This window comes from Macadamia integrifolia, chromosome 5 (assembly GCF_013358625.1).
Source record: "Macadamia integrifolia cultivar HAES 741 chromosome 5, SCU_Mint_v3, whole genome shotgun sequence".
NCBI classification, from domain to species: Eukaryota; Viridiplantae; Streptophyta; class Magnoliopsida; order Proteales; family Proteaceae; genus Macadamia; species Macadamia integrifolia.
The window spans coordinates 10,376,854-10,389,544 of record NC_056561.1 but is presented as its reverse complement, the minus strand read 5'-3'; the positions used below and the strand labels follow the sequence as shown (position 1 = coordinate 10,389,544).

General features: G+C 38.0%; 2 protein-coding genes across 4 annotated transcripts in view; both read left to right on the top strand.

The window, feature by feature from the left end:
• The first annotated feature begins 2,504 nt into the window (after positions 1-2,504).
• On the top strand, positions 2,505-4,138 carry LOC122078624 (pentatricopeptide repeat-containing protein At4g36680, mitochondrial-like). Its single transcript, XM_042644693.1, has one exon. The coding sequence runs from the start codon at positions 2,569-2,571 to the stop codon at positions 3,742-3,744; it is 1,176 nt and encodes a 391-aa protein (XP_042500627.1). The 5' UTR covers positions 2,505-2,568; the 3' UTR covers positions 3,745-4,138.
• Positions 4,139-8,029: 3,891 nt separating this feature from the next.
• Positions 8,030-12,691, top strand: part of LOC122079597 (transcription initiation factor TFIID subunit 15) — a 9,809-nt gene continuing 5,147 nt past the window's right edge. The window contains exons 1-5 of one of the 3 annotated variants that reach the window (XM_042646198.1): positions 8,030-8,224; positions 8,942-9,118; positions 9,254-9,612; positions 9,726-9,929; positions 12,345-12,428. In XM_042646198.1, coding sequence (XP_042502132.1) covers positions 8,999-9,118; positions 9,254-9,612; positions 9,726-9,929; positions 12,345-12,428 — 767 coding nt within the window. In that variant the 5' untranslated portion in view covers positions 8,030-8,224; positions 8,942-8,998. The remainder of the gene's footprint in view (positions 8,225-8,941; positions 9,119-9,253; positions 9,613-9,725; positions 9,930-12,344; positions 12,429-12,691) is intronic. The other 2 variants (XM_042646199.1, XM_042646197.1) reach the window with 2 other exon arrangements.

Below are 12,691 nucleotides of genomic sequence, written 5' to 3'. Positions count from 1 at the left end.
TAAAAAAAAAAAAAAAAAGAGTAGAGAGAGATAGTGAGGACAGAACCAAAAAAACAAAAATAAGGAAGAGAAGAGAGACGAGATGCCTTGGGTATAACTCGAAGACAAAAAATAAAAAAGTTAGGAGTCATAAACTCTATAAAATAGGCATTGCTGTAACTTTGAAACGCAATTAGGATAGATGAAAATTGAGTATAGCTCATGGTTAAGAGAGCTGTTATTTGAGAGGGTGAGATGCCTCAGTTTTGAGAGGGTGAGGTACATAAATTAGAGGGGTGAATACCCAATCCAACCACTTCCATTTCCACCCTCTAATCCTCCATTGAATTGTCCCTTTCCACCTTTTATTTTCGGGTTGAAATCGTCTGCAATTCCGATCTCGTACAATTCCGTGAAATACTACTTTTGGGGGGTGACACGTGTATTGATACCAATACAATGGTCCAGATCTGATATAACTAATAAAACCTTAAATCAGTGAAAATGCATTTAAATCAGATCTGGACCATTGCATTGGTATCAATACACGTGTCACCCCCTGAAGGTGGTATTTCACGAAATTGTACGAGATCGGAATTGTAGACCATTTTTTCCCTTTATTTTCTCTTATTTTGATTTACAGGTGAGTGATTTGAGAGTAATCTAATCATTGTTTGAAGACTAGCTGTCAATCTGATTGAAGATGCAGATAACAGTCTTAGACAGGTTCGAAATCAGCAAGAGGAAGTTAGGGTTTGAAGCTTCAATCGAGTGCCATATCTCCTAAGTTTGTAACCTGATCAGCAAGACCTTTTGGGGTTTTGCTGGACACCCTAGGAGAGACTCTACCAGCACATGAGCCCTATCTAACGGCTAAATTTTCTTCTACAAGATAATCTCAGTTTCCTTATTTAGAGACCCGAAATCTAGAACTTTCAGATCTCCCAAACTAACCAGCCAAACTGAAAGATCTTTTGGGGTTTTGTTCTTCCTAGTTGGACCTACACTCGACTTGAATTTGAGCTCCATCAATGCTTCGCAGGAAGCCCTAATTCTGCCCAGGTTTGAGACTTTGCTTTGAATCTGATTTCCATATTTCTCCCTCTTTGTCCTTTGTTTTATTGGAGCTTTGGGGGATCGTCATTGGGGGTTATTGATCTGTCAATACCGTTACATAAGTTTTATGTGCCAATTCACCTAGAATGTGCAGATGGGGTGGCCTGCTAAAATGTACCTTAAGAAAATTGCTAACATGTGCCGCGGTCGGGGTTGGGTCGACAACCCACAACCCAACCTAGTACCAACTTTTGGGTTGGTGTTTGATAAACTAGAAACTTGTTAGGTCTAGAAACATTAAAACGATTTTTCACAGAAACGGATTTTTTAAGGTTTTTGATAAACTTGTCTCTCGAATTGTCTACATCGAGATCTACAACATTGATAATGGCGTCAAGGATTACCTTCAAGAATTTTTTGGTGTTTGATAAACGAATTGCCTTTTGATCGATGTTTTATCAGGCCTTTCCTCAATAGTTTGGTTTCAACTTGTTTCTAAAAACAACGGCCATTCACATTTCTTGTATCATATATTGTCATAAACTTCTATTTACGTTTTTAAAAACTGGTGGAATGAAATAGATTTATCAAACGCTTTTAAGGCCATTTTTCCATTTCTCGACAAAAAAAAATGCAGAAACATGTTTTTAGGAACGTTATCAAACGGTGCCTTAGCTTCCACAATGATATCCACCCCAAGCCTTTTAGGAGGAGACCACAAACTAAAGATATCTCTTCGAATCTTCTTAGGACAAGAATACTCAAAATAAATGGTTTCTATTCCGCCCACCCGCCTGGCTGCCAACAAAAAAAAAAAAAAAAAAAAAAAAAAAAAAAAAAAAAAAAAAAAAAAAAAAAAAAAAAAAAAAAAAAAAAAAAAAACAAAACAAAAACAAAATAAAAAAGGGCAATCATCATCTTACATTTCTGAAATTGATCTTTTGTGTGAAGTCCATTCTCTTTTAGTTATAAGTTACCGTTATAGTCTCCACTAAAATCATAGATGTATAGATGGGGAATAAAATCTGATGCAAACAATAACAACAACACACAAGGCTATTGAGGACTCCCATTGAAGCATCTTCGATTTGGGCGTTGCTTATGCGAAACCGACATAGATCTTTTTCTCTATTATTTAATTGCTTATATATCAACACAATCACAAAAATTTTAAATACCTAGTGATAAAGAGTTCGAATGTTAGGGGTGATTAAAGTTGTGAGTCAATAGTGCAACTAGGGTTTGTCCAAACAAACAATGGGAGAGTAGACCAAAGCATCAAGCAATCAATTGAAACCAATGGACGGCTCAGATTAACTATTACCAGATCAACCGCTTGCAACTTATACAGTGAGCTGCTACATTTTACCCAAAAAATAGACCGGGTTTTTGGTCTGGTTCATCCTTTGGGTTCGTCTTAGATCCGACCACGTTTTATACCGTTAGACTTTAACTAAAACCCTAACTACATTTCTCTGCACTGAGAAACCTTTACAAACCCAAACACCAAACAGAAAACTCTGTTCGAGAAAAATGTCTTCCATGGCTTGCATACGCCATGCCCGTCGCTTCTGCACCTCCACCTCCACAATCTCCATCTCTGCAGCAAAAGCCAGACTCCGATCAGAGCATGACCCAGACAAAGCCCTAGCTATCTACTCCTCTGTCTCCGACCGCTACAAGTCTCCCATCTCATCTCGCTACGCTCAAGACCTCACCGTCAAGCGCCTCGCCAAATCTCGTCGCTTTGGCGACATTGAAGCTCTGATTGAATCTCACAAGAAAGATCCTAAGATAAGCCAAGAACCTTTCCTTGCCACCTTAATTCGATCCTATGGCCTTGCAGGAATGACTGATCATGCCCTTCGGACTTTTGAGCAGATGGATGAGCTCGGCACAAAGAGATCTGCTATATCCTTTAATGCCCTCTTGTCTGCTTTTAATCAGTGCAAGAAATTTGATCAGGTACCCAAAATGTTCTATGAAATTCCTCAAAAATATAATGTTTCTCCTGATAAGATTTCTTATGGTATCTTTATTAAGTCGTTGTGTGAGGTGGGTTCCCCGGAATCGGCTTTTCCAATTTTGAAAGAAATGGAAGAGAAAGGCATAGAGGTTACTGCAATTACTTTTACCACGATTTTGGATTCTCTGTATAAGAATAATAAGATCGATCAAGCTGAGACAATCTGGAATGAAATGGTTGAAAAGGGTTCTCCAGATGTTTGTGCATATAATGTGAAGATAATGCAGGCTCACCATGGGAAACCGGAGGATGTATTGGCACTGATTGAAGAGATGAACGCTGTTGGGTTGAAACCAGATACCATCAGTTACAATTACCTTTTGACTTGTTACTGTAAGCATGGTTTGATTGAGGATGCTAAGAAGGTGTACGATGGTCTTGAGGAGAATGGTTGTGCTCCTAATGCTGCAACTTTTAGGACTTTCATCTATCATCTATGTAGAAATGGGAATTTTAACAGGGCCTTTGAGGTTTACAAGGAGAGTGTAAGTAAAGATAAGATTCCGGATTTCGGGACTATGAGGCATTTGGTTGAAGGACTGGTGAAGAATTCAAAAGTGAAGGAAGCGAAGGGGGTGATCAGAACAGTGAAGAAGAAGTTTCCACCTAATTTTCAAAATGCATGGAAGAAACTTGAGGTGACTCTAGGTTTGAAGACTGATGAAGAGATGGCTGCTAGTTAATCATTAGGGAGATCTTCTCATAGGGCTTTTCTGGATGTGGATTTATCTGTTGAGAAATTCAGTTGATTTTGTACAATAGTTGATGGATGCAAGACCGGGAAGCTTGGAATCTGGGTGTTTTTTTCCTTCTTTTGCAGGTTATATCAAGGAAACCATAGCTGAAGCTTGTGATGGTTTCAATATTATTAACCCATACAGAAGCTTTCTTACTGGAATCTGAATGTCAATGGAAGCTGAAAGAAATTAAGAAGCACCAAACGAAAGGTAAAACGTCTTGTGCTTCCAATCTTAGCTTTCTTTATTTTGGGTTTGGGAGATGTTGATCTGTTGTAGCATTATGACTCACTGAGTTAAAATTCGAATTAAATTATAATGTTCTTTGAATTCATGCTAAGACCAAACTTCCAATGTTTTAAAGTAAAATTATTCATTCTCATTGATTGGTTAAAGAATTGTATGCGTTGCTTGATTATAACTTCCTCCATTTGATGTGATGGAGAACTAACTTTTGGGAAGTGGATGGAGAATTATATTTCCTCCTGAAATTACTTGGTTTAATCTGATTCACAAGAAATAATTGGATAATCCTAGTTTTCGGACCTCTACTATTGATGAGAACTCTCCCATTCTTGAATGGGAGTTCTAAAATTAGGGAACTCATTCTAAAAAGAATGACATGGAGGGATGAAAATGTCTGTTCTCTTTTGGGTTGAGAATTGGGTGTTAATAAGCCTCTGAGTTGGAACCCAAATAGCTTGATGTTATATGTGCAACAGCTTAGCAATTCCTTGGATAGATAATTACCCCATTTGGTTATCCATAAGAAAGAAAAGGCTTCATTTAGCTTCGGCTATTGCTATAAAAGTCTCAGTTTGATGTCTTGATGAAGTCAAATTTCCCTTATTTGGTTGTTGGAATCTCTATGTTGTTGATGTCAATTCCTCAGGTGGAAGATCTGTATGCTCAAAATGCTATAACAATGTAGCTCTTCTAGTTGTTTGTTTGTTTGTTTGGTCTTTTATTTTTTGGTTATTTATTTATTTTAGGAGACAAAACCCTATCTCATAGACTTTTTCTCAGGAGATCTCTTTGATGCAGTAGCAAAATCCAGGAGAAGAAAGACCTGAAATGGTCCTATGTTGGCCATTCCTATTGGCATTAGGAGTCCAAGAGTTAGTCTGATCGTAGGGTTTTATTCATTGTCATGGCTGGATTTTGGGTTAGTTGAATACAGCAGCTTATGTGCTCAATAGCTATGAATGTAGATTTTTTTTTTTGGTTCAGTTTCAGTCCAGGAGTTGGTCCACTCCATCCTAGGGTTCACAAATCCCTATCCCAATTCCTAATATACAACTTCTAGTAATCTGTGTTGGGATTGGTCTTGGCCGATACTGGTCCAGTTCGGCATGTATCAGTCTGGATCAGAATGATTTACCCCTGGTTTTCTTTTTAAAATTGGATTTGTTTACCTTTTTCGCCTTTGTCAGTATTGATTTGCTGATATAGGATCGGTGTGGAATCAGTATCGTCACCAGCCTATTCCTATACGAGTCGGGCGATCTAATACCGATTCTTTGAACCATGAGCGGGTATGAACAGACACAATACAATAAAGAGTGAATTACTCTTTTTTATATTGGCCTAATTTGCTAATCATGGGGCTCTATATTGTAGTTCCTACTAAAATGCTAAAACCAACTTCCTTCTTACTTTGGAGATCAAAGAGTGAAATTCCAGCAGCACATTGTATAGGGAAGGGGCTCCTCTACTGCACAATAGAGGCCCAGTCATATGGAAAAAGATCATTTCCAACCAGTTGGGAGCCTACAGGTTGGGAGGACATGGGGTGTGTGCCCATGTTTTGGGGTGCTTGTTTGGGTCCTATTGTCCAGCCATCAAACACCTGGTTGGGGTGCTTGTCTGAAGACTTGACATCGCAAATTTTGTATCAAGCAAATTGAAATCGTTGGAATCCTTGTCACTCTTGCTTCCCGGAGCACATTGCTTATGGCTAAAGCTTTCCAGAACTTGAGCGTGTTCTATGTGGAGACCTTTTGCTTTTTTTTCATCATGTGGGAGTTAGAATTAATTCCCGTTTATCTACTTCTATTCATATGAGAGGAAGAGAAACGTCGGCATTTGACTACAAACTGTATTTGATAGTAGAAAGAACAACTATCCGTCAGCGTTCCCTAAGCCTAGACAGTTGCTCTTGCTACAACTAAGTATTTTCACGCCCGGTTGTGTCTGGGCATAAGGGGGTAGACTGGCAGAGTCCCTTTCCCCTTTATTCATACACATCCGATTGTTTGATCATGCCACAATGAACTGTCCATTATATAGTTGGTCCCTTTCTCTCTCTTCATTAAATATACCATTTCGTTACTAGCTACTAGCTTGGTGTGTAAGATACCAATGTAAGTGGGTAGCAGGTAGAGGATCTCTCCTAATGAATTATTAATGATCCAATTTCTTGTTCCCAATTGTTCACCTAATGAATACATAGGGTTTTTTTTTTTTTTTTTTTTTTTTTTTTTTTTTAATGTAAAATATAGTAAATGAAATATTACTTGTAAAATTGGATTTTTTTTTTAATATTTGTTAAATAAAAATAAAAATAAAAAAAACCCTAAAAAATATAAAGTTGTTTACATGGAGGAAGCTTTCATGTAAAATATCATTTTGTGGAAAGTTTCCCAACAAAACAAACGAGGGTTATAACAAAGAGGAGGAGCTTTTCCAGTCTAGGAATGTAAGTTACGCCGGCAAAAAACACCACTCGGAAGCTACCTAACAGAGGGAGGAGAGAGAATGCCATCAGCTCAACTGGGGGCGTGTCTTGTATCCCGTTTGTTCACCTGATCAAATGAGCCATATGCTTTGTTTGTTTTCATCTAAAAAGTTGAAAGGGAAATTTTGTTGTTCTAACCTACTCTTTGTCGCGATCAAAAAGTGCAATGGTGACTATGACAGTTGAAGAAGAGGAAGTTGCAGAGACACAGACTGTGCAAAATGAAGGGTTGAGGAGGTAAAGTTAAATTAGGTTTTTTTTTTTTAAATATATTAAAGAAAATAAACAAGAAGACAGCCAAAAGGCAGAATACAAGCCAAATTAACAAGAAGCTAAAGGCACCACGCTATCCTTATATGAGGCAAAGTAAAGAAAATATGTGGACCAAATGAACATATCGTAAATTAAGTTTTACATTCCTTCGAGCGAAGGTAGTACGAGGCAAATCTTATACGGTGGTTCTGTCCTATATAGATGGCATGGCTATTGGATTCTACATATGGCATTTCTTCTGTGTCGTCAACATGTTGAATCACATTAGTATGCTTCAATTACGTCTCTTCCACTTGATTGAGATCAATTGAAGAAGTTACATGCCAATCCGGAATATGAAGGAATGAAATAACTTCCTCAGAATCCTCTCGTTCTCAGGATTCAAAAATGCTAGACTTCAAAAGGTCCTCCTCTGAAGAAGCTACTCATGAACTATCAATCTCGGAATTTAAGTTACACTTAAGGACCTTAGAGATAGACTTCTTTTGTTTTTTCATCTTTTTGGATGAGGATTGAACAAGGGAGGTGGAAAATCATCCACAAAATTTGGCCTAATAGGACTATCTTTTGTTATGTTATTCTCCTCCCCTAAGAGGACCCCCTTATTTGAGAGAGTTATAAGAGAGACTAGTGTACAATGTAAATGGATATGGGAATATATAAAGTAAGGTTAAAACAAAGAGCAAGTGTTTTCCATGTGGGACATAGAGGCCACGATCAAACACATGGTGTGCCCCTATGTTCCACCCATAAAGCTTTGTTCCTAAAAAAGTGACACTTCTCCACACCCAAGGGGTATAGAGGATTCCCTTTTATATAATAAGTATGGTGTGAGGGTTGGGCATGCTGCTCACTTTTCGCAATCTAGCACCATGCACCAATAGGGAGTTCGGGATGGGCTGGCAGGGTTGGGGAGAGAGATAGACACTTGGTTTGGCAGCTCGCAACTAGCCTTTTTCCCCACGATTGTGATATAGTGTTTGGGACAAGGTTTTTTGTCTGGAAGCAGCCCCTAAGCCACAAACATATGAACATAAAATGACCACTGTGCCCATCCTGGGTCTGGCCTGGGCATGAGGGGCGGGGACTCCCGGACAGAAAACACTTGCCCATAGTAGTGTTTATAAACATACATATACTTGTTGGGCAGGACTCACCCAAACGGTTAACCCAAACCCAGCTGGGCCTGAATTCGGGCTTGGCTTCCTAAACGTAGCCCAACGGAGGAGCCAAGGCCTGCTCAAGCCCGGACACTCATATGATACGGGTTTTATTTATACATATCGCGCAGTAATTCTCCTAGATTCCACTCTCCACCCTCTACCCATCGTTCCGTCGAAAGATTTCTCATGTTCTCTTCGATTTCACGTCACTATTTCTGATTCCGTCTCTGTTTTCCGTCAGATTCGTATTCAGGTGAGTTCAATCTTATAGTCCCTAGGTTTTCCCTTTGTGACGCGATTTATTTTCTTATATTTTGTTTTTCATCTTCGTAGTAGTATTTTCTTCCATCTTCCGGAGATTTTATGACACAATTAGATGCAAAAACCAGAAGAAATCTGATAGAATAAATATGAAATGTAGTGTTTGGAATAGCCTTTAACCTGCAGGTTCTCAGTTGATTTTAAAATCTAGGGTTATTGTGATTTAGAAGCAGAAACCCTGATTTCCTGTTTGGTTGGGGCTATTGGAGACTTATTATTTTGTATAATTTGCCCAAGCTTGAGTCCATTAACTTAAATAGCTTGAAGATAATTTGATCTGGTGAGACAAAGGTAATTGGAATTAATTGAAGTAGCGCTTTGTAAGCTACACCGAAGAATTGATGATGTTGGGAAGTCTTCAACATATACAATTAGTGGTAATTTGAAAAATGTGCTACTGGCAGAGATTTCTACCTGTTGGGCTAATTTCTTAAAGTTGTTTTCGTATATACATTGGTCACTATAGGTAGTAATTTTAGTTGTTTTGACTGTTTGTCAAGCATTTTTAAGTTGATGATGGAAGATATTCGCATGTGACTTCTTTTTAGTAGCATGGTTCTTCCTTATGGTCTAAATTATTAAAAGAGTATGTGCAGAGTGTTTCACTCACCTATGGACATGATAATTGAAATAATTTCTCTTTGCTCAGAAATTGGTGCTGGTTATATTTGCTGAGGTTTCATGTGGTTTGGCTATATCATTTAACATGGCAAGCTATTCAGGAAGAGGTGTTCCATCAAATGGTTCTGTGTATGTTTGTAACTTGCCTAATGGAACTGATGAAAATATGCTAGCTGAGTTTTTTGGCACCATAGGGTTGCTAAAGGTAGGGAGTCCTCACAGGTATCAATTAAATCCACTTTCTTGGTTATTTTGCTACCCTTTTTTTATGGAGAACATTTTGATTGGAAGCTAAACTAATTTTTATGTTTTTTTCACTTTGAATTTCATGCTCCATTAGAAAGACAAAAGAACTGGTCGACCAAAGATATGGTTCTATCGAGACAAAGTAACAAATGAGCCAAAAGGAGATGCGACAGTTACATTTGAGGATCCACATGCAGCATTGGCTGCTGTTGAGTGGTTCAACAACAAGGAGTTCCATGGTAGTACAATTGGAGTTTTCATAGCGGAGTCGAAGACCAAAGAAGATCACACATATAACTCAGGGAATAATGGGGGAGATCCAAGTGGTGATTATGGTGGACAGGAGGAAGATGCTGGGGATCTGAATGATGGTGGAGGAAGAGGTAGAGGTCGGGGTGATGCTTCAGGGAAAGCATGGCAACAAGATGGAGACTGGTTGTGTCCGAATACAAGGTCTGTGATGTGACATTGGTGAGCAGCTCTTTCTTGTACTTTGTATGCTTCTAGTATTTTTATGTTACTAAGAGTGTGGCAATGAGTTCTCATGGTCTACTTTATGCTAGCAGTTGTTCCAATGTAAACTTTGCATTCCGTGGTGTGTGTAACCGTTGTGGAAGTGCTCGACCTGCTGGTGCTTCTGGCGGCAGTGCTGGTGCTGGTGGTCGAGGTAGAGGCCATGGTGCAAATGACTCCGGGGGCCGTGGTCGTTCTGCTGGAGGTGTTGGTGCTACTACCGGACTTTTTGGTCCAAATGATTGGCCATGTCCAATGTAAGACTTTTGCAACCCATGTTCAAGATTTTGTATATCTCTTGCTTGGGTGACTGTAAAATTTCTAGAATTTATGTTCTACAAACAAAACATCTCATGTTTGTTTGTGGTGATATTTTCTCTCTTATTTCTGTCTTTTCTTTCATCAGTTTTTCAGTTGGTGGTTTCAAGGTTTTCTTGTTTGACATTAATATGGTGATACTCCTAATTATGTCAATTGGCATTGGGTCTGATGTTGTGAAAGCTACAATTAAATACTAGGCTGATTTGTGCGTGTGGGTTAACAATGGTGTCCAACTCTCTTTCAATGTATTATAGGTAATATTTCATTTAAAACACTGTAGCAAATTAATGGAAGATTCTTGATCTCTCAACCGGATTTGGGGACATTGGATAGGATTTGTAAGAAACGAGAATGATAGCAGAATATTTGTAGATATTAGATAAAAATCTTAGTGTCATATAAGTGGGGTTTTTCTGAACATATTGGTGTTGCAAGCAGGGGTGATGTAGATTGGAGAGAAGGATCTGCAAGTGATGGGCATAAAACAGAATAAGAGAAAAAGAAAGAGAAGATAAGGGGCTGTTCCAGGACTGTGAACAGTAACATAAACAGTAGTTTAAAAGAAAGATGAGAGAGAAAGGAGTAGGGAGAGAAGAAAGAGAAAGGAGAAGCACCAACCTCCACTTCAAAATAAAACTAAACCTTAATTCCATTCCATCGTTAAATCGTAGGCTGTAGTGTAGCCTTACAACCGTCTTTATAATTTTTCTGAACTAATTGAATCTGACAAGGAAAACTAATTGAATCTAACAAGGAAATAACAAACCAAATTAAGAAAGGATATTCCTTCCTGGCATGAGCTAAGTTGGAGTTTTTTTTAACTGTCTACAAAACTGACGCAATAATGGAAACTAAAACTGAATAAAGAAAGGGACTTGACATATCCTACTCCCGCGGGGACAACTTAACAGTAATAAAAGATAAGAAATAAATACTCTACTAAACCCACAGTTGGGCTAAAGATCGGGTACCGAAATTTTAGAAGCCTATGACTGCAAGCCCTTAAAGTCCTTCAATTGGGCTCCATAAGTTGTGTGAAGATGAAATTCCTGAAAATCAGGAATTATGGAATTGCATACCATATTAAGTTTAAATTTCAAATGCATAATTTTCTTGTCACGAGTACGAGATTGCTGTATGATTTTCTTTTCTTTTTGCAACAAACAAACACAGACAGAGATCTTATTGGGGAAGGTTTTCATGTGTCCTTCCGAAACCAAATTATTTCATGAAACCATGAAATTTCGGTGAAGGTTTCGGTGGTTAGTTTTGAGCCCCAAATGGCAAAACTTTTAGGAAACCCTATTTTAGGCCCTCTAAATATAGTGGAACCCTTTGATTTTATAAAAACACACCCAAAATGGTAGTTTGGCTTCAGACCCTAGGTTGGTAGTAAATGTTGTACGCTGCTGTATACATTTGAACGCGATAATCTTTCAGCTTTGAATAATGCACAAATATTCCACAAATGCAGCAAGGCATCTCTTTCGATGGTTCCACTACTGCTCAACAACTTGTTACACACTTGTATGTGAGTGTATGTATGTGAGTGATTTGGCCAGAAAAGTGAACGAAATGGGTTGAAATTTATGTTGAAAATTTTTGTTCGAAACTTTATATTTTATACTTAGAAATGTATCATGTTTTGACTGAATTGATTCATATCGTGTTTCGGCGAAATTTCAACTGAAAAATTGTAACTTTGTATATCATTCAAGGTTTGTTTTGACTGATTTCAAAATTGAAATATTTTGCAAAACCTGGCTTTGTATGGTATTTTTCTTCCATTAAAGTTTGCTTGACTTGTTATCCCGAAATTCGCCTCTAACTGTAAAGTGAAAACCACTTACGGATGCTAAATGATACTCAGGAAAGTTTGAAAAACGGTAGTACAAGGACATTAAACCTTTGGGGAGTAGTAGGTTTAATTTTTAGACACTGCAACCTAGCTTGTTCTGGGGTTTCGTTTCTGAAAGTGATTTTTGTCAAATCATGTTCTGGCAGTTTAGTGAGGGAAATTGTTAACCGTTTTCACAGTGTCTTTGTTCGCTCTACCGTTATTGTTTCAAGGTATTCTTTCTCCTTGCTTCCTCCCTTATCCTCTCCCTCATCCCTTTTTCTCCAATGTGCCAACAACCTAAAACAGCTTATACTTCTACTGTTCTGGTAACTTCTTAAGTTCACGGGATGTTCTATGAATTGGATATTTTCTGTCAAATTTCATTTGATAGCTATAAGAAGCAGTTTAGCTACTGAATCTTATTTTTCACTTCAAGATGACTGACAAGGAAAACATAGTTCTTGAGTAACTTGCTTTGATCATTTCTAATATGTTTGTGCTTCTGTTTCAGGTGTGCCAATGTCAACTGGGCAAAGCGCACAAAATGCAACATATGTAACACTAATAAGCCTGGTCACAATGAGGGTGGGGTGAGGTAGTATATTGCTTCTTTTTCTGTTAAATAAAGTTGCCATGGATTCTCATAACAAGTCTAAAGATTTTCATTTGTATTAGGACTTGAAGAACAGAGAGCATTGTAAAGTTAGCTAACAAATTATCCACGCGTCAACCGGTAAACAAGATATAAGTTTCAAACTAAAATATTGTATTTGTGTTTATTTATTTCACTCTTTGTTGTTTTTATTGTCTTCGTCATCATATTTTCCAATTTTAGTTTCTCTGTCTTCTGTTTCCCCC

What these genes read in the sequence shown, in the direction of transcription:
- LOC122078624 (XM_042644693.1), top strand. Translation starts at nt 2,569, where the DNA reads ATGTCTTCCATGGCTTGCATACGCCATGCCCGTCGCTTCTGCACCTCC.